The 21,337-nt window shown below is 47.3% G+C and overlaps 2 protein-coding genes across 3 annotated transcripts; one reads left to right on the forward strand and one right to left on the reverse strand.

Annotated features, from left to right (window-relative positions):
* Nucleotides 1–25: 25 nt before the first annotated feature.
* LOC6575347 (protein unc-80 homolog) lies at nt 26–19,915 on the reverse strand. 2 transcript variants are annotated; one of them, XM_032728185.2, is made up of 31 exons: nt 19,843–19,915; nt 18,339–18,559; nt 16,689–16,715; nt 16,388–16,408; nt 16,183–16,324; nt 12,878–13,068; nt 12,519–12,818; nt 12,322–12,456; nt 11,929–12,269; nt 11,670–11,869; nt 11,414–11,595; nt 11,068–11,180; nt 10,902–10,919; nt 10,308–10,443; nt 9,823–10,246; nt 9,548–9,745; nt 8,327–8,612; nt 8,141–8,249; nt 7,460–8,077; nt 6,665–7,397; nt 6,458–6,595; nt 6,091–6,389; nt 5,852–6,027; nt 5,225–5,798; nt 4,608–5,162; nt 4,246–4,549; nt 3,228–4,177; nt 1,505–2,974; nt 1,274–1,442; nt 571–1,220; nt 26–504 (listed from the first exon to the last, which is right to left on the reverse strand). In XM_032728185.2, exons 2-31 carry the CDS (start codon nt 18,543–18,545, stop codon nt 274–276), a joined length of 9,897 nt encoding a protein of 3,298 aa, XP_032584076.1. In that variant the 5' UTR covers nt 18,546–18,559; nt 19,843–19,915; the 3' UTR covers nt 26–273. The 2 variants fall into 2 exon arrangements, with proteins under 2 accessions (XP_032584076.1, XP_002001359.3); XM_002001323.4 differs by having other exon boundaries at nt 8,138–8,249; nt 8,327–8,669; nt 10,308–10,452.
* Nucleotides 13,321–14,672, forward strand: LOC26527675 (ficolin-2). Its single transcript, XM_015167933.3, has 3 exons — nt 13,321–13,439; nt 13,503–14,413; nt 14,472–14,672. The coding sequence occupies exons 1-3, from the start codon at nt 13,374–13,376 to the stop codon at nt 14,587–14,589; spliced, it is 1,095 nt and encodes a 364-aa protein (XP_015023419.1). The 5' UTR covers nt 13,321–13,373; the 3' UTR covers nt 14,590–14,672.
* Nucleotides 19,916–21,337: the final 1,422 nt, after the last annotated feature.

A 21,337-nucleotide genomic window follows, 5' to 3' on the forward strand; every position in this document is an offset into this window, starting at 1 on the left:
TTGAAAGAAATATTCAAATTTTTCAAACGGCTACCAAGTTAGTTTATTTAATCCTAATTCATCTACAAAATCATATAAAATCTGGGCACACAATGGAACAAGAACTAGTCTTAATTATGTATATGTATCTAGGAAACTTAACAATAACTTTGTTAATTAATTTGTCGACTAATTTCGTATGCATTATTTATATTAAGGCTAGCTAAGTTGAATTAGGTTACTGTATTGAGGCTGTCCCTAAAGCTCGTAGGCTCGGTCGCCGTTCTGTGATTGTTAAATGAGCGTGTCCTCGTCCTGACCTTCGAATACCATCAGCAGCGAGTGCTGCGAGGGTGAACGGCCCAGGGTCAGGCCGCCCAGCGAACCGTCCGGCGACAGTAGACCCGTCTGGAGGCTATTATTATCCCGATAACCCGATGTCGATGATGTCTGTGAGACCGAGTCCCAGGATATTTCGCCAATGGCTTTCGTCTGTTGCTCCTGTTCCTGAGAGAGTGAGGTAACCTGTCGGATATAACGACTAGATACCGTAGAAAGACAGAGAGAGGGAGAATGAGAGATATTGCTTACGATGCTGGGCGGTTCCATTGGAGTGAGGCGACTGCGCTTCAGGCGGAATGTTTTACGGCTGGCCGCCTTGGAGCGTTGCAGACGCGAACGCGTGTGATCGCCCGAGCTATCCTCTGCTGGACTTTCTGGTGATAGTGGCGTCGTCGAGGTCTCCCCCGAGGAGTGTCGAAACTCAACGGATGAGACAAATCGCAATTTGGGTGGCTGCGCCTTGAAAGGCGCCTGCTGCAGTGACTGCGAGTGCGAAAGTTGAGAGGCAATGCCCGGCGGCAGGGCTGAGCTGCCACTGGGTCCACTGCCTGTGGGTTGACCCACCAGTGTGGGCGCCGAGCCAGTAGCGCCCTCACCACTCTGGCTCTCGCTAGTTGTGGTATGTGGATCCCGACCGGTGGAGCTGCTGGACAGAGACTCACGTGGCGGATGCAGAGTTTGCTGGGAGAGCGTATCACTGGGCGTGCAAATGCCGCCAGATCCGCTGCGCGAATCGATGGGCACGGCGGATACATGCGAGTGGGTCGCCTGGCCGGTGGTGGTGCCCGTGAAAATGGATATTAGCGAGGGTCGCTGCTGTGACTTGTGGGCATCTGCGGCGCTGGTCGCTGCCGCCGCATCGCTTTTCTTCTGCTCGGAGCTCTCGCGATCTGTGGAGACTGTCGGGGAAATGAATAGAGAAAGGACTAGCTTCAGCCGACAGCAGACTTACCATAGCGCTTGTCCTCTAGCTCGTCGCGCAAGTCGCGCAGCTCGCGTGCCAGCTCCAGCAGCAGGGCGCCCTTCGACTTGAGGCCACCCTGTGGCGGAGTGCCGCGCAGTCGCTCCCTAATGATGAACTGCATGTGCCGCTCGTGGTCGCCAATGGGCGGCTGGGAGATCTGAAAGGCATTGATGTAAGTAAGACGCCCACTGATAGCAGAGCCAGCAGCTGCTTGCTTACCTTGTGTAGGATGAAGGGCAGCAGAACAATGTAGAGGGGCGTGCGATGCGTAACCACGAATTCCATGAAGCTCCATAGATCGGGCGCTGCTTCATTGCGCCGGCCCAGATCTCGCATGACGCGCACGATGCGCGGCCATTCGTTGGACAAACGATTCTCGAAGCAAATGCAGACGATGCGCAGTGCAAGGAACGCCGCCTGATATAGTGAGCCCGAGATGCGGGCAGGTCGTTTGGCATCTCGGCTGCCCGTAAATGTTAGGGAGCCCGCCCGTAGATCTCCCGTAACGCGATTGATCTGTGAGACGGCTTGGCCGGTGCGGCCGGCGGGTGGACTCATGGCATTTAGCACGGCGGTTAGCAGAAATGAGACATCGCTCATTTTCAGCTCGCCCACATCGGAGACGCCGCGTCCGGAGCAGACCTTCAAGCACAGTGGCATTATCAGATGCATTAGAAATCCTTCGGCCTTTTCCTGCGTGGCGAACTCGGCGCTGCCGCCGCAAATTTGCACAAGCGAGAAACAGTCAACGGGGCTAACCACTTGCAGGGCCACCAAACGCACCACAGTCGAGCAGAAAAAGGCCGGCGGATTCTGAGACATGAGCGCTGCACCTGCACTGGACACGCCCTCCGGTATGCCACCGCTGCCCGGCTCGTTCACGATCAGATTCTGAACGGTAGAGATGAGGGTCTTCATCTGCTGCCAGTGGAGCACATATGGATGCCGTATGATGGTCTCGTGTATGCCCTTGAGCAGTCCGGCTGCTGCCTCCCAGTCCGTATTGCGGCGTATGGATGGCTTCTTCGAGATCTTGAGGAACACCTTGTCGATGCGACGCAACACCGTGACCAGAGCATTGCGCAGCGCATCGTTCGACCATTCGGCACGAGGCAGCACCGATTGCATATACCGCTGCAGTCCACGGCAGGCCATGGACTCGGGATCGTAGGGTGAGACCTTGAGCAGGGAGTGGGCGATGTCGGCCAGGCGTATGTGACACTTGGCATCCAGCACTTCGGTGGGCTTGCTGTCGTTCGCCGGCAGCTTCTTGGCCAGCTCGTACAGCCGCGTTGTAGACTTGGTCAGGAAGTCAGCAACCACGGAGAGTAGGACATCCCTTGGACGTCGGTATTCAGTGCGTATCATCTCTGAGTCTTCGGCAGAGTCCATCATGTTCTTGGTGCGCGGATCTGTCGCATACTTCGTGTGTGACTCCTCCTCAAAGTCCATGCCGGGCGAACAGGGTGGCCCGCGACTGCAGTTGCGCTGCGACGAGCCCTTGTGCTCCGGACTGTTGCGATACGGCCCATTGTAGCTCTTGGCCAAGCCCTCGCAATTGTGCACCATGGTGCGTATGGCTACAGCCAACTGGAGTATGATATCCCGCTCCGATTTGCCCTGCAGCGGGATATAGCTGGGCGACTGGATCTGCTGCAGGTAACAGGGCAATATGGCCTCCAGTATGATCTGTTGGACATGCATGAATTTTACGGGATTATTAAACGAGATTGTCTGAGAAGGAGAGCAGCTACATCTACCAGCTACAGGGGATCTTTAGCTAGATCAAGGGGGCTCTAATCGAGTGTGACTAACTGGAGGGTGAGCATATTATTTACTTAATAGAATCTAGATATGCTTAGCTTTCTGTTTGACTCCACCCAAAGAGACGACTGTAAGACATTAAAGCTACTATATGTGTGTGCCTGTGGGCACTACCTACCAGCATTTGGTAGCCTCGTGTGCTCTCAGCCGAGTAGGAGACCACCATCACGCATAAGGTGATGCAGTCGAGCACAGTGACATCATCGTCCTCGTCGTGGTAGCAGAAGTCAATGGCCTTCAGGGGCTTCTGCTCCTTCACCAGCTCGGCTATGTTGAGCGGATCCGGCGAGGGATCCTCGAGGCTGAGCAGCAAGTTGAAGAGGCAACTAGATTGCACCTTGTGCGCCTCGCCATAGGTGCCATCCTCATCCGTGTCCAGTATTGCCGAAACGGAGCCAAACATTTGGAGTATGAACGGCTTGCGGTTCAGCAGATAGAACTGCTTTACGGCGTACTCGATGGTCGTGGTGATCAGCTTGTTGGTCTGGTGAAGCGAGTACACCTGCAGCAGGGTGGGCATGATCATGAAGTAGCCATTCGTGGAGAAGATATTCTTGAAATTGAACGCCGCATTGATGAAGGTGGCCATCACATAGCGCATAATGCACGAGTCCTCCGCATGCAACATGGACGCGCCGGAGAGCACATTCAGGAAGAGTTGAATGTCCGCCGAGTAGGCGAAATTTCCGGCCATTGCCTCGAACATGCGCGCGATCAAGCGCACCCACATGAACTTGTGCAGCACATCCAAGCCGAGCAACACCTTGCCGTATTCCCCGCCATGATGCAGATCGAGGTCCACCTCGAGCGCCTTGCGCGGAAACGAGGGCAGCTTCATCAGTTCCTCGTGCAGGAAGACGACGCGCTGCACGACCATGTCCACGTTCTTCAATATAGCCCACGTCAAGTGCACCTTGCCGATTTCCACAAATTTCTTGGTCAACTCTTGTTTCTGCAGCGCCAGAAATGATTCCTCTGGACGCATCAGCATCAAACGCACTTCCGGGTACTGGGAACGCTTAAAGAAGTACAAGTCCCGTATATACCAATTGGGATTCAGTATTTTGTCTGCGAAATGAGATAGATTTCGATTAGTTTTAGTAGAAGTGCTCAGCTGTGATAGTTCGTTGACGTACTGCTCTTGTAGTCCACCAGACAATAGTGGTTAATGCTCTTCTCGTCAATGGGATAGTAGTCTAACGCCTCCTTCAGCAGCTGGCAGAAGAGCGTATCCTCCTGCACGGGAAACTGCGATGGAATGTTGTAGTCATCATCGGCCGGTCCATGCACCACGATCTTCTTGGCAGCGGGCACATTGGCTGTGAGCAGAATCGAGGCATCGCACTGCTCCTTGCGCAATATTTGCTTCAGATCCTTGAACATGATGCCGTGCACAGAGTGCACCACCATCCACAAAACTGACAAGGCCGAGCCAACGAGCTGCAAAGACAAGGAGTTAGCTATTATGTGGAAGAGAGATGCTTCGGGTTGAGCCCACCTCCTGCTTGAGCTCGTTGGAGGAGCGCACATAGAACATGATGTAGCCAATGATGGAGTTGTAGAGAGCAAAGGCAGCTTGTTGGGGCAGGCGAGGCACAAAGCGAATCAAATGTCGCAAGAGCTTGAACATCTGATCCTGTCGATCTCGAGTCAAGCGCTCGAACACATAGCGCAAGAACAGGGCGGACTCTTCGACCAGGCACACCCAGATGACCTGGTAGGCCACCTCGTAGACAGCGTTGCCATCAGATCCGATGGCTGCATCGTCCAAGCAGCCGACAATCTGCATTACCGAAGAGCACAGCACCGAGGGGAAGAGCGAGTGGGCGTGATGCAGATGCGAGGAGGCACGGGTGCCATCCAAATCTTCTTCGATCTCATGATCCTCATGCTCCATGCCCGGCTCATGGGAGGCCTGCTGGCTGATGGGTATCATGGTGATGAGGAAACTATGACGCTCCGCTCGCTGCTTGTCGCGCTGCTGGCGCAGAGCATTGCGTATCGCCTCCGTTTGCTGCATCTTGCGGCTCTTGGTGGCTGTGACCAGGGAGCGCTGAAATGATTCGATCATGAATTGATATTGGGCCTGGCAGGACTGAGCCCCTGTCCACTCACATGTCTGTCCTGGTTTAGGGTCATGTCCATGTCCTTGGTCTGCTGCACGGGCATCCAGGGCGGATCCACAACGGGCAGGCTCTCAATGCCAATTTTGGGCGAGGGCAACGTAAACTCAATGCCACCCGGCGGCACCTTGAACGTGGCATCGTGTGCGTTCTCCTCCATGCGCGGCCAGACGTGGAAGCGGCATTTCCACAGTACCAAATACCGCTGAATCGCTCCAATGCGTATATCCGGATTCTTGTGCTTCAGCGCTCGTTGCATAATGTCGAAGGCGAAGTTCTGTGCCTTCACCGAGCCCATGAGAAAGACCGCCGCACTGGAGGTGGCGGTGTCGTGGTTGGTTTCCAGCAGCAGCTCCCAGGCAGCGGGCATCGCCTCTATGACCAACTCCTCGCTGAGCACCACGGCGCCCTTTAGCATGGTGGCTAGCGGAAAGTGAAAGAGATTGCGTATGTGTATGCGTATGAACTTCAAGATGGGTGCCTCCTCCTGCAGCTTCTTCTCCTTCTCCTGCCGGAAGCTGCGCGCCAGCTTCTCAGCCATCTCAATGTCCGGATCATCGCTAATCCTAGAATCATATCGATGTAGGCAGGATTTCTGTATAGCTGTTAGCCAACTTACCGATCCTTCCTTGACAAGCTGTCCTTGCGCTTTGACGGTGACGTTTGTGTCGAACTCTGCTCGGATACCTTGCGCGTTGAGCGTGGGCGTGCCGAGGCCTTGGACGAGCTTATGACTGTCGGCTCCACCGTGGGATGATCCGCATCGAAAGTAAAACCGAACTCCTCGCCATAAACCTGACGAAGAAGGGGAATATTCGAGTATAGAACAGGATTGGGGAACCTTGATAGGGCGCTCACCTTTCGGGTTGCCTTTATCAGCCGCGTGCAGGAGCGCATGTGACGCTTGTAGCAGAACGGATGACAGTAGCCCTTGTGGGTGCAGTAGTAATTGTAGCTGGTAAGCAAGTCGATGACGGCCTTGAGCCAGGGCATATTCTTGGCCGTGTCATCGTTTTCATTGGAGTCCGTCGGCGACTCCGGCTGCTGATCGTCGCTGAGTATGCCCGGGGATTCCTCTCCGCCGCTAATGACGCCCTGCTCGGAGGTATCACTGCGGTCCGAGAGCGAAGACACTTTACGGCGCGATTGCATGTTAACTAGTGGAAGGAACATGATATATGTACACATATAGAGCGAGTCTTGTCCGCTTGGCTGAATGTCTTACAATCTGTTTCGATATCCTTGCTGTCTTTGGTATTGCGGCGTAGCTTGAGCGAGCGGCGCTTGAATGAGCCGCCCGTTGTGGTCGCTGTGCCGCGGCGCAGCAGGAAAGGACGCACAGCCGAGGCAGTGGGACGTCGGGCTGATGAGGATGAGAGAAGTGATTTGGTAATGAATAGAGCTTCAATCGATCCCTCCGTTGTATACGCACCTTCCTCGCCCTCCTTTGTCAAGGTTGTATTACTGCTGTTCTCCGATTCGTTGTCGGGTTCGTGGAGGACAAAGGAGATCTTGCGCTCAGTCTGGCCAGCGCCGTCGTTGCCCGCCGCTATGGACTGCAGGCTCTGGGCAGAGGTCTGCGAGTGGCCCATGGAGCTGAGTGCCATGGACCAGCGTCGGTTGGCCTCCCGGTAGACCTTCTCCCAGGGTGCGGGACGGTCGCGATGCAGCATCTTCGATGTCTTGGGCAACGTGATGTACGTGTCTCGCAGGAAGGCCGTAATCTCGAAGAGCAGCACACAGGCAATCAGCTTGAGGGCGTGGGGGCAGTCATTCCCATGCGGATTGACCGAGGACTCGTCCAGGAAGTCTTCCTCCTCATCCTGCTGCAGCAGCTCGCGCTGTTTCTCCGGGTCCGTGAGACTTGCATTCAGCGCCTCGAACTGCAGGCGTTCGGTGAACAGCAGCTCCTCCAGACGGGCGCCCACCATCTCAGCCCATTGATGAAACATTTTTCCCGCGGCGCGCAGCAGGATGTGTGTGCGACGAGCGCTGGTTTGGCTGACCTGCTGCTTCATCTGGGCGGGATTGATGTTGGCGCCGGAGGCGCGATAGCCGCCCACATTCTGTTTCATCCAAATGGGCCACTGGCCCTTGTTGCACAGGTGCACGAAGTGGGCGCACTCCAGCAGGAATGTGGCGCGCGTCACCAGCGGCGCTTGGGGCTGTATCGAAATAGAATCGGGGGTTGGATGAAATGGACTTGAACTGGGCTTGGATTGCATACCAAATCTAAAACGGCTGCGATCAGCTGGGGATCGGGAAAGCTGCCTGGCGCACAGGTCTCCAGCAGAAAGGACAGCCGCAGCATGCCCACGCGAACGGGCTCGGTGGGCACCAGCTTGCGCTCCTTGAGTATGACCACCTCGGATTCGCGCGGACCGTCGCACATGTCGGAGGAGCTGCGTCGACTATAGTCGGCTGTCTCTTCGATGCCGCCCACCTTCTTTTTGCCCTTCACAATGCCGCCGAAACGGTTCAGACGTCGCTCAACGCGTCGCTTGGCACGCTGTATGGAACGACCGATGCCGTCGCTCGAACGACCCCGTTGGATCTTCAGCGAGGCGTGCCGCATGAATGTCGATGATATCTCTGGATTGAGCGAGCCAATTTCCAGATCAATCGATGATGCCTCTTTGGGCGTGCCGCGAAACCAGCGCACCAAGCCGCTGAGCCGTCCCAGCGAATTGCGTTCCGAGCTGGACGTCGAATCGGAGAGCAGCGCCCGCTCGCTGTGCCGCGGCGTCAGCGTCGGCCGTACGCCCGTGGTGCGACGTCGAAAGTTGCTCAGGGGCGACTGGCTGGTCTTGTAGTGCTCATCGCAGGGCTCCGTCTCCAGCAGGCTCTGCAAAGGGAAGACCGAAAGGGCTCAACACCACGTTGTGGACTAGAGTTGAAGACTCACCACGGCGCAGGCGGAGGAGGTGCTGCGCTTCTTCAGCAGCAATCGGCGTTGCGAACGATTGTCATCACTCTGCACCACCTGCACCTGCATGGCATTCGCCTGGGGTATATGCCTGTCAGTGGGTGAGTTGATTAGGTTCTCGATTGCCCAATTTGTGATTGAATATTCGAATTATTTTATTGGGCTCACCTGATCACCCTCGTCGTCTGCGGCGTCGGCCCCTTCTTGTGAGGTCGCGGCGTCACCGCCAATATGCCGCTGAGTGCAACCAGACGAAAGGGCCCGCCATGGGCGCCCTTCACATAGGTCACCAGCTGTCGTATGTCGCCATAGAGCGCCACATTCTCGGGCAGCTTCAGATCCTTGCTGGCCTCCACGAATCGGCTGACCAGCTGCTTGAATATGGCGCCAACCACTTGACCCTCGGCTCCGCCGCTGATGCCGCCGCTAAAATTGCTGGAATAGCCGCCCTGACCTGGTACACCGCCAAGATCGGTGTTAGCATTTTTATATCCACTCTGACGTTTATGAGCTATATGCATCATCATTATATATACATACATACATACATATATATACAACGTACGAGTATTTTGGAGGAGGTCAGAGGCAACAAACGGGGGCGGGAGGGAGGTGTTACAACTCAAAAGCATTAGCAAAACTCGTTGCATGCAACATCGAACACACACACACACACACAGTGAAATATATTTAGATACATAGTTAGAGATTGTGTGAGAGAGAAAAAGAGATACAGACAGAGCTCCACAAATAATAATAGTACGATATAAATACGTAAAGTAGTCGGAGGCAACCGACTGCACAATACTCGCCCACAAATAGAGAAATTCACGATTGAATTGGAATCGGAACTGGAGTTGAGCATATGCATATATACAGATTATATATAATTAAGTAAGTTGAAGTTGAAAATATATTTAACTCAGCTCAATGCTGTTTATGAAAAAAAAAAACAAAAAAAAACAGAAAAACATTCACACTAAAACTACAAATACCCAACTGCATACATACTTATATACCCTGTAAAACATAGATACTTGTATACTAATAATACATAGTATACCAAACCTAGTACGATCATGTGCATATATACTGTGAGCTCTCGCTTCAATTGAGGCCACACATTGGACAACTAGGCAACTGCAACGACAATCTGTATACCCTGTAAAACGTGGAGTGTGTCTACGTCAGCTCATGATAGCACACCAAGCATACAAACTGAGGCCACACAGCAGACATGTATGGACTAATATGCCCTATATGCCACTACATGAACGAGTATGAAGAGTAAAGAGTATCATGGACAATTTTGCAATTGGGAATTTGGTGCAACATCAATCAATAGAATAGTAACTAGGCACTGCTGGATGGGGGGTCACCCTGACTTACTCAGCGGCGAGAGCAGGGAGCTGGGATCCACGCAGAAGGCGAGAAACGCATGAAAGTAGTCTATGAGCTCCGGCAGCGGCGATGTCTTCACCATCTCCTGTAGATGACGCTTGGTGCGCTGCCCGGCCTGGCGCAGCATGCGCGAGATGATCTTTTGGCACTGATTGCGCAGGAAGTCAGCGGGTGGTCCTCGAACGCCTGCAAAGGTGGATGAGATGAGTTGAGTTTGAGGACCGAATGCCCCGAGTAACTCCACAGGCAGCCTAGCCACTCACCATCGTTGCAGCCATGTGGGCAGCCGAGCACTTGGAGCGCACGTCGAGTTATGCCCATCGATATCTCGTGCGGATGCTCGCCCAGCTTTAGTACGCCCATCTCGATAAGCAGCTCGCAGATGTTGAGGCCTGCCTCGAGGACGCGCAGGGAGCAGACTTGGGATGGATCGCGCTTAAATACGCTGCTCACAGCCAGCAGCACGATCTCATAGTCGATGCCGCCGTCGCGTGTGATGTAGAAGGAGGAGCCAGGCGCCTCCGACTCATCCACGCCCGTGTAGTCTATGTGGGAATCGGTGTGGGAGCGCAGCATGGGTCCGCGATAGCGATTGGTGCCGCTGCCACCACCGGCGCTGCCATTGCCACCAGCTCCGACGATGCTGCCGCCGTTGCTCAAAGCATCCAATTGCGAGTCAATGGAACCCTGCTCAAAGCATCGACAATTAATCGACAGATCATATACTCGTAGGGAGCATTCGGCTCACCTGTCGCTTCATATAGTCCGGCGAGGGTGTGGGCGTATGCTCTGTGACAGTAATGATGGGATTGCGTGGATAGAAGGCGGTGCCCCGTGGGCAGGTCGTCTGCGGCGGCCTAGAGGTCTTGGGCGGCTCTACGTATCTGTAAAATCTGGCATATTGTAGAGGAGATGCGAGAGTCGCAGGTGCGTGGCATTAGTTAAAACAAACGGCGTGCAAAAGAGGGAGGCGTACATAAAAGCAGTTGGGGATAAGCAGCTCATGGTAAATTTAACATGCACTGCAACGGGCATCATTTTAATTCCATTTTAGATCACTTAACCTCAATATGAAGCTAACTGAATGGTAAATAACTAATCCTCACGTTAAATTCACAATGAGCTTCTATTGAGCAAGCTAATAGAGGAAAGTTTATAGAGTTTATATATAGTTTTTAGGGAGGCTTTAGGTGTTCAGGCAAACTTGTAGGTGAAAAGGCATTAGCCTTAGGGTATATAGTATAGTTTATTCAGTATATAGATATAGTATATTGATATAGACACAGTAGTGAAAGTAGTTAGCTAGTAAAAAAGTAGAACCAAGCGCTAGACCAAAACTCACCCGCTATCAAGCAGACAGCTGGTTGTTCAGTTCATAAAAGATAGTAAGTTTGATATCATTTATATAAAGAGATGTTAGCAATAGAGTTCAATTTAGTTGAGTTTTGTGTCCGGGCCTAATTGAGTTTCTATATGTGTCACAGGCGTGTCTGGGTCCATTGGCTTACCTTAGGCTGGGCATGGACTTGCCCTTAATGAGATTGCTGGCTGGCTCTCGAGTGATCATGGAGGCCGATCGCGACAGCTTCTTCTCGCCTGTGTCCAGGCTGCGATGGTACTCCTGGACGGAAGAGAAGCAGCAAATGATTAGTGATAGATTGGGCTACGTAAGTCCGCTAACAGCGTTAACTTTGGCAACAGCACAGAAAACAGAAAAATGAACCAAACAAATGAAAACAGAAAACAGCTTTTGCCAACGAGTGGGTATCAACAAGAAATCTAAGCAGGTGTGCTAGCTTGCAAGACTGTGGGGGTATTGCTATAAAGTTAGTTAGCTCTTAGCTGTTGGCTTACTGCATGCTGCAGTGGATTCTTGCCATTGGCAGAGTTTGTATCGAGCCCTACTTTTTCCAAGTTCTTTTCCGATTTTGAGAACATTTTCGTTTCGACAAATGCCCGCAGATCGGCCATTTTGACGCGCTTCTTCTTCTCACTGCCCCGGCGCTCCGAGCTGCTGGGCACGCTCGCTGTTTCCTCTGAAATATTGGGTTAGACTTAGCGCATTTTGGCTACGCTAGGATGGGGCTCGCCAGCTGGATGGATAACTTACCCACTGCACTGGCTGTCACTGTGGCCGCTGGCTCCGGTATTTCGATATAGTCCTTGACTACAGAGCTGCCTGGACTATCGCGACTATTGCTGCCCGGTCCCTGGTACAGTGAGATCTCGATTTGTGGTATGGGCAGTGAATTGGAGCGTTTTCGCGGTTGATTCAATGTAATGGATGCCTCTTCCCCAATTTCACTGAGTCTGCAAATGGAAGCTTATTTAGCTCCAATATGATACCCAACTGAGCGGCTGCAATTCACCTGTTGTACAGGTACTGCAAGCTCCAGAAGATGCCCTCCTCCTGCCAATGCGCGATGAACAGACAGCGCAGTACGGCCACATCGAGGAAGGTAGCTGCCGACACATCCACCTTGCCGCTCTCCGATTTATCCGTATCCGATTCTTTTTCTATGGAAGCACTGCGTTTCTCCTTCATGGAGGCACCCCGGGTCAGCTCCTGCTGATCGAACTCAAACTTGGTTGAGGGCTTCTCCTTATCCCTAGAGTTCATCGATTGGTGGCTGCCGCGACGACTCTGCGATTGTTGTTGCTGCTGCTGCTGCTGCTGTTGCTGTTGCTGCTGCAGCAAGCTGGCATCAGCCTACATATAAAAGAGTTTAGGAAATCAAAGCTATATCTGTAAAGTTACGTACCGTAAAAAACGAGTTATCCATGAGCTGCGGCGTAGAGGGCAATCGAAAGATGACCACGCGCTCGTCCTCCACGCTCGACGCTTCTTCGGGTATGGTCTCGGGAAAGAACTCCTTGGGCGAGGACACCCAGGAGCCCTAAGTGAAACCCAGATCAGTTAACAACTCTAATTGAGTGCTTTGTGTTTTTTAAGTTATACCTCTTCGTCCTGTTGGCCATAGTCGCTGAGGCCGCTCTGTGGCGAGTCCGCCTTGGGCGACATGGCGTCGGGTCCCAGCGAATGCTTGCGACCCTGAATCACGTCGGTCGAGCCCTTTGGCGTGGGTGCGCATAGCAAATTACGTGCCTTCGGCTTGACAGGCGCTGTGAAGCAGGGAGCACCCGGGGCCCGATTGTCCCACATGCCCTGCCACAGCTTGATGCCGTTCTCTAACCGAATGTTTTGAAAGTCCGACTCCTTCAAGTGGTGTATGATGGGCGCAAACAGATACACAAAGAGCTGTAAATGGCGTTAGTCAAGTGAGATCTTAGATTAGATATAAAGTTGAGATCGCTCACTGTTATCGTTGGCACCGAAAACAAATACTGATCCATAGCCTTGGCCTTGGGCTCCGCAACGTCGCCTAAGCCCAGCTCGTCGCCGCCCTCATCATCGGCGCACTCCTCGGCGGCATAAAGTAATATCCATTGCATTGTGTACAACAGTTTCGTCTCGACGGGCCCAATCGCCTGCATGTCCTTGACGCGGCCTGAAAATATGATTTGCCCATGTCATATAAAATGATTGCCAGAGCGACGAGAATAGAAAGCCCCGCCTGGCCTTGTCTTTAAAAAGATAAAGGATTCCTCAATTAGCAACAGTCGAGATGAATTCTCCCTCAGCCCCGATGTCTTCCATATAGCAGAAAAAGTTTGTGACTAATCAATACGGTTCCAGTTCCACTTTGACATTGCTATTTAACTCCATTACAGTTGGCTTATAGCATAGGAAAAGGGCTTTGTTTCAGTTCACTTTTAGCTTTAGAAGCGAATGTTTCTTTAGGCGCATTGAAAAATGAAAATTTTGCTAATTTTTGCCATTTTGGCAACATCATTGATAGCCATCAGGGCTCAGTGCGTGGTGAGTTGAGTGTGAGTCTACCTAAGTTACATCAAATATACTATTATTCCATTGGCGGTCTAGAGTCTCATGCATTTGACTCAACGCTATGAAGTTCTGCTACAAATCAAGATACAACTGGAGAAACGAGTTTTCGAATTGCAAGCGATCCTAAATAGTCAACCGAATAGAGATCCTGAAATTTTGGCACTTAACGCATCGATCGCGATTCTTCAGCAGCAATCGTGTCAAGTGGTAGTTCAACCCAATTATAATGAGATCCAATGGACTTTAAAAAATGAACTGGCGGACCTTCTATCCAGCACACTGAGCCTGAAGTCATTTGTTGCCAATATGCTTCAAGAAGCGAATATGGGTCTAAACTCTTACCAACAGTGCTTTAATCAGCTGCAATTACCAAGGCCACCTCCAACTTGTCCGTCGACACCGCCACCCACGGATCCTCCGCCACCCACAGATCCTCCGCAAAGACCACACACTAGCTGCGCTAACTTAGGCCTTTTTACGGGCATAACAACAATTTCTCTGCCCGGTTTGGATCCGTTTAGCGTTTTATGCGATTCACAGACAGCAGGACCCGGCTGGTTGGTCATCCAGAACCGATTCGACGGCTCCGAAGATTTTTATAGGAGTTGGTCTGAATATCGAAACGGCTTTGGGCGCCTGAGCGGGGAATTCTTCCTCGGACTGGAGAAAATTTATCGGCTGACCAGTTTTCAACGACACGAGCTGTATATCTATGTGCAGACTTTTAATAACGATATTTATTGGGCTCGATACGATAACTTTTACATAGGCTCTGAGTTTGAAAACTACAGGCTGAAAAACGTCGGTCGCTATGTAGGTATGCAAGAAAGACTGGCCAAACATGTGGGCAAGGATTTTTCGACTTATGACCGAGAAAATAGCCATAAAGGCTTCTCTCAAAAATATCATGGCGGCTATTGGTATTACAAGGGCTTACTGTTAGGAAGGTAACTCCTCAATAGACCTGTAATGTTGCCATATTTAATCCAATTCGTGCATTTCCAGCAACCTTAATGGCAAATATTTCCGAACGGATGTGGATGATATATCGAGCATGCACTGGTACAAAATGAGGTCTAATAGAGCAACAAAAATGCTGATTCGACCTGTGGGTCAATATTGAAATATATTTTTCAATCATATAAAATCGAAATATAAATCGAAATAAAAAGTGCAAGCAAAAGTCGAAGTGCTTTAATTAACCCACTGGAATGATTGTTTATTCTGTGCAGTTGTGTTATGGACTCAGTTCCCCGAGCTAATCTCAGTTCGATTAGTTCAGAAAAAAGTCTTGACAATAATAGTTGAGTTTAGACCAAATTCTGAACTCTGTAAATGAAAGAAATCGCTGCCTTAAAAAACGGTGACGAGAGTCCGAACTGAATGTTCTGCACGAGAACCCTCTCGAAGGACGTGACCTGAAAATATAATTACCCCAAGTCATATAATATAATTGCCAGAGCGAAGAAAATAGAATTGGTCTGGAATGATCAATCGAATGCAAGACCAACTTTGTCAACAGATAATAAAATCCAATCCAACTGGATTTCAATGGACTCAGAGTAGAGAATTTACAGTCGCTGGTTTCAAATGGCCTTCAAGAAAAATATTATCAACAGTGCTTTAATCAGGATTATTGGGCTTTCAAATTACCTTCCTCACGGATAACAGATTATGTAAGCACACTTACTATTCGCGGTGTAATATCGTTTAACGTTTTATGCGATTCTCAGGTAACAGGACCCGGCTGGCTTGTCATCCAGAACCGATTCGACGGTTCGGAAGATTGGGAGTCTTTGTGAGTCAGAACGGAGAGTTCTTCCTCGGACTGGAGGTTATTCATCGTCTAACCAACTACCAGCGACGCGAGCTGTTAGTCTTGGTGCAGAAGTTTGACGGCTATATTTACTGGGCTCTATACGATAACTTCGTTATAGGCTCCGAGTCTGAAAAGTACAATCTTAAAAGTCTTGGCAAATTTGAGGGTGTCGTAGATAAACTTTTCGCTCATGTGGGCAAGGATTTTTCGACTTATGACCGAGAAAGTAGCCCTCAAAATTTATCTAAAAAATATCATAGTGGCTATTGGCTTTTCAATTTTTCAAGTTGTGCAAGGTAACTCCTCAATACCCTTTACAGGATTGCCACATATTAAATGATTCGTCTATTTCTAGCAACCTTAATGGCAAATAATACCTGCCGGGACCAAATAAGGAGGACGGCCTTTATTGGAACTAAATGATGATTCGACCGTGTTACCTATAAACCAATGTAATCAATCATATAGAATCGAAATGTAAAACGAAATAAGAACTGCAATTAGAAGTCGAGTGTATCTTCTGATTCTGTCCTGTAGAATTTAGACAATAATAGATTTGTAGATCGAAGAAAGCTTTAGATCGTGGAGAAGCAAATAATTTTAGTAATTTGTAACGGTATCTGATGTACGTATACTCAATTCATAGCCCAAGTCTTAGCAGTCCAACCTAAAATGTATTATGTAATGAAATGTCTCAAACCACAATGCTGCCAGGCAAGAAATGTGTCAAATCAAAATATATCATCGTCAATTTTTCGTACAAGGTATGACAGCACATCATAATCTGCAGATCGTAGTCTCCTGCAATGGTAGCCTCTAATCATATATCTTCAATTGTCGTATGTCCCTAGCTAATATACCCTTTTCCAATTGCGTGCGCAGAGCATAAGGACTTACAGTAAAGCAGCGACGCGCAGGCGTGCATGACATGCGGCAGGGCGCCCTGCAGCAGACGCCAACGTGGTATGGCGCTCAGCGCCTTGGTCAACGGTGGCGAGAGTCCGAACTGAATGTTCTGCACGAGAACCTTCTCGAAGGACTGAAAGAGCGAAGAGTGAAGGAGTCGTTGTGAAGGACTAATTCAAAAGATATATAGACATACCTTACAAGCTTCTTTGGATTCCTATTATGCATATGCGTAAGTAGTCGGATCGAGGGGGAAAAAAAAGCACAAATATATATATAACGATTTGTCAAGCTATATTATATGATATTAGGCAGAATAAGATTTCTATACAAATCAATGCAAATCAGAGCTCAAAGCATGCAGAACGAACAGAAAAAGAAAAGTATATATAGAATAAAAATAAGTTATTTTTCAGAAGAGTTAGATTATCGCAATTAGTTATAGATTTATATGTTAGTATTAGTTGTTATGTACATTTATAACATTTATAACTTACATGGTGTCCCGGTGCGTGTTGACAAAACTACATTCAGATTTAGACAAGTTGCGAGAGATTTTACAATGTTCATTTGTACAGTTTGTTGTATGTTAAAAGCATAATAATTGTTGTTGTTGTTATTATTGTTGTGGTCGTGGTCGTGGTCGTGGTTGTTGGGTGTTGGGTGTTTAGTGGTTAGAGCGTGTGTTAGTAGAAAAGAAATTGTAAAAGTTGTATGCAAGAGTGTGTATAAAAAAACAAATAAAAGGTCAAACATCAAATTCATATATTCAAGATTTCGAATTTTGAGCAGTAAAGTAAACTAAAAACTGTATATAAATCATAACATACATACACACATATACATATATGTATTTATATAAATGAAATATATATATAGATATGTTTGTATGTAAAAGACGTTCAATTGATTGTGCCAATGGGTACAGTTATATAGAGTCCATCCTTACAAAAACAAAAAACAAAACAAAAAAGAAAAACACGCATAGCGAATTTACAGCACAATTCCATCATAATCAATCAATCAATCAGTCAATCAATTAATCATTAGTTCAATTCAACTCATTATATATATATACCCCTGCATATGCTATTCAAATGTTGCCCATATCTCATATATTATTGTTCCATAGCTTTCTCTCACATTTAACATTGTTAATGTTAAATATGAATATCTTTCAGAACTTCTCAGATTCCATATGAAATTCTTAGAACGAAACTTGTATCCATATGTAATATGTAATATATTATACATACTATGTAACAAAAAAAAAAAAAAAACATATATTGTTTTTACATTAATTTTTGCTGGGGAAATTTTGTATGTCTGTATAAAAAGTATATATGTTTTGTTCCGTATTGGTTTTGCTATTTATTGAAGTAAGAGACACATACTCAATATATGTATAATAATTAAAGAAATGTCAAGCTAAACTAAGTAGATCAATAGTATTCTTCTACGCTCAATTTTACTAAAGCTAAAACAAGCAACAGCTTAGAAAAAGTTTGAATTTTCGCAAATCGATTGGATGTATGGATCCTCTGGACAATTCTGGAGATCACCTATTTAAGAAGACAGTGCTTTGGAATTCTTCGTGAGAGGGATATGCCCATTGCATAAATATTAACTAAAATCAAAGATAAAATAGATAGCATAGATAGATGCAGATGAAACATAAAGCAAGATTTAGAAGGAAACTAACAGTTTGGCAGCTCTGCACCTGTCGAGCTCATGTGATTCTTATATCTCCTGAACAGCTAGTTTGAGAACGAGCTATGCACAAGCTGTACACTTTTACGGATTTTTAAGGCTTTCCAGACATTTTCCTGATTCATAACTAAATCGGACATCTCTATAAGATGGCTATAAGACTAGTTTTTCTCACCATTTTCATAGTCAACTGTAAGGGTATATCAGCTCCGGCGAGGCCAAAGTTAATTTCTGCTCATTTCAACTTATTTCCATTTCATTACTTTGTTAGTTTCCATTGAGGAAGAGGCTTAGTACCACACCTTTGGTAAGGTATTTTTTTTTTTTTAGCCAAGTTTTTAGTTGTTTGTTTGTTTGGTTTTTTTTTTTTTTGCTCTCATTTCAATTTGTTCGTATATTTTTCATTCGATTTTCCCTTTTGCTTGACACACACTTACCATGCAGCTGGCCTCATGCAGCTTGCCCAGTCGCGGCCTGATGAAGGGCGCTATTTGGCGCCACAGGAACGTTTGGACGGAGACGGGCAGGCCGAGGTCCTGCAGGCCATCGTCCTGGTCAATGTCAAAACCATCGTTGTTGTTGTTCGGCGTCGAACTATTGTTGTTCGCCTGCAGATTGTTGTTGTTCGTCGCATTGGTCACCATCGTGTGGCCGGCAGCTGCAAGGACAGACTCGAGTTAATGGCATGCTACTATTGAGCCAGTGTCAGCTCATTCAAGCGAAAGTCGACGTTAAGTGACTGACTGCCTGCAAAATACCCAGTCTACGGCTGGGAATCGAGGCATTGATCGAAGATGATAATTGATCAATGAACTAAATAAAATACATATCTATTTTATTTCAATATTGTATTGAATATAGAGTTTCATGTCTCTGACTATTCGAGTGTTCGAATAATGTCTTCTAAAAATATTAATAATGATTGCAATCGGGTGCATGCTATTTCATACATAATGTCATGAATGTTGCTATAAGATGATATTAAAAACAAATAAAATAAAATTATATCGCAATCGGATTTGGATTATCAAAATAAATCAGAATAAAAATATATGCTTTATATATACGGTGTTCAGTTCCTTCCACTTTAATCCCACGCCAGTATACCCCATTTAAATATAATGACATTGAGCGGTATTCAGCTTTTTCTAGCCTCTTCTTCTTGGCTAATACACCCTTAACAGAAATGACTGTCGATATTCATCAGGAATGTAGCTGATGCTCCAAGTGTTCAATCGCCTCTTCCCCTAATATACCCCATTTGCACATCTTCAGCGGCTTTGAGGGTATACAAAATGAATTTGGGGTCGGGGGGCTGGATGGAGGTCTGGGAAGCATGCCATGGCATTTGCATGCAACAAGTATTTGCGTGCACAGGCTCAACAAGAGTCAGCCGGCGGAGTCTAGGTCAGTGCCAAAACAGATTTCTGCAGCACCCACACTCACACACACACCCAAGCCCATTCCTCGCCAGCCACCAGCTGTGCTTTTTGAAGGCTGCGCAGAACGCAGACTCCGCAGCTTCGCGTCGTCCCAGTTATAGATACAGAATTGAAATTTCATTTTGGTATACATGCAGATACATTTTTCAGTGCAAACGAAAATTTCACACACAGTTTTCGCACTTATATAACAAAAATTTCTTTACGCTTCGGCCATTGTCAAACCATTTGACACGCACTCAAATCAAACGTTTAATTTCCAGCAATTCAAGCAAATTGCGACCGCACCCAAAGTATAAATAGTTCCAGCAAAGGGTTTGTCTGCGATAAAATCAACTCGAGCTGGGCTCGAGTTAGCGCCAATTGTAATTGAAATGTATTTCACTTGACTTTCTTTTGCTCAAATTGAATCTACTGCGGCAAGCATTAACTTTAGTTTCTTTTTATTTTGTATGGCAAAAGTTGCATGGCTTTTGCTAAGATTTTCTTATTTTTGTACCTTGATTTGCGCGTTGCCCGTTTTTGATAAAGTTGACGGCTGTAGCGTTCGGATGCAACTGGGACAAAGAGTCGCCTCGTTAACAGGACGAGCTATTCACATCGTCGTCATGTCCTTCTCGCTGCTCGTCGTTGCCAGCGGCAGCAGCAGCGCACGCCTGCCCCTTTGCACACACAATCCGACACACATATTAAGTATACGCACAGCCACCCCCTGACAAAAGGAAAACAGAGGCGTACAGGGTGCTTGGTCTTGAGCTGAAACAGCTAAAGCTGCTCGTTACATACATGTTTTCAGGCAAATATACGCTGTGCTTACCTTGTAGACTCAGTTTCAGTTTCAGCTTAGACTTATGTCTCTGAGCTCTATAGCCGTAGCCTCTGACATTCTCTGTCAACACTCTATACACTTCTCCTACTCATCAATGCTAGCTATCCAACACACAAAGAGCTGTACAGGGTGCTTTCAGCTTCGGCTTCAGCTTTGTCTCTGTTTTCGACTCTGTCTGTCTGCCTCACCCTGTTTTATTTGGCGCACTTATACTTATAGATAACAACCAGTCGCCGTCTCCTTGTGTGAGGGTTGAAAATTGCGTATACGCAGCATGTGCGGCTGTCAGCAGCGTTTTTCTGTTTGTCTCTGTCTGCTTATCATTAAGGCTATTGTTATTGTTACTGTTGTGGCTATTGTTGTTGCTAATGTTGTTTTAAGGGTGAAGTCCTCTTAAATAACAAAACGCCAGCCATAAGTGTTGGCCATAAAAAACTACAGATAGCCATTAAATGGATTGATATCAGCCTTTCTCTTATTAATTGTTACGAACAGTTCATATTGTTGTTTATAAATAAAAATTTATAAACATAAATACAACATTGTACATAGGCTTATAGTGAACTTAAGTAATAGATTTTTAAAATATTTTTTGGCCCATAATATAGTCTATAATGTTGTTGAATTTCAAGACTTAGCAAAAACTTAACAAATTCGTTTTTACTCTCTCAGCTGTAGTTGATAGTTTATAATTATTGTTTTAAATTTCTTATACCCTGAATCCATTGAAAATGGGAAAGCAGAATGAAGCGTGGCAGACCTCATAAAATATATAAACTGAGTCTTAAACTCATGCCTAAACGCGTCAATCTCTGAAGATATAGGAGCTAGAGATTCGATTTTGTTTCTTAGGTCCATTTATATCACGCGCAGATCGAGTTTGTTTGATAAGGCTAAATGTTTATATGCTACATATATACAAATCCTTTCTCAACTGTTTTTAATTATAATGCATACAATTTTTTCATAGATGCATAAATCCCAATACATATATTAGTTTATGCCTTTATACTGAGTTTAGTTCCTGAAGCTTTCCATCGTATACAGTTTACCACAGGCTGTAAACATAGCAATTTTAATATTATTTGTGTAAATTTGATATAATTTTCTTCAAAAAATATACTCCAAGTAATTAGGGATATAATTTGACAAATTTAATTATTAT

The sequence above is a fragment of the Drosophila mojavensis genome, unplaced genomic scaffold (assembly GCF_018153725.1).
Source record: "Drosophila mojavensis isolate 15081-1352.22 unplaced genomic scaffold, ASM1815372v1 contig_231, whole genome shotgun sequence".
In the NCBI taxonomy this organism is placed as follows: domain Eukaryota; kingdom Metazoa; phylum Arthropoda; class Insecta; order Diptera; family Drosophilidae; genus Drosophila; species Drosophila mojavensis.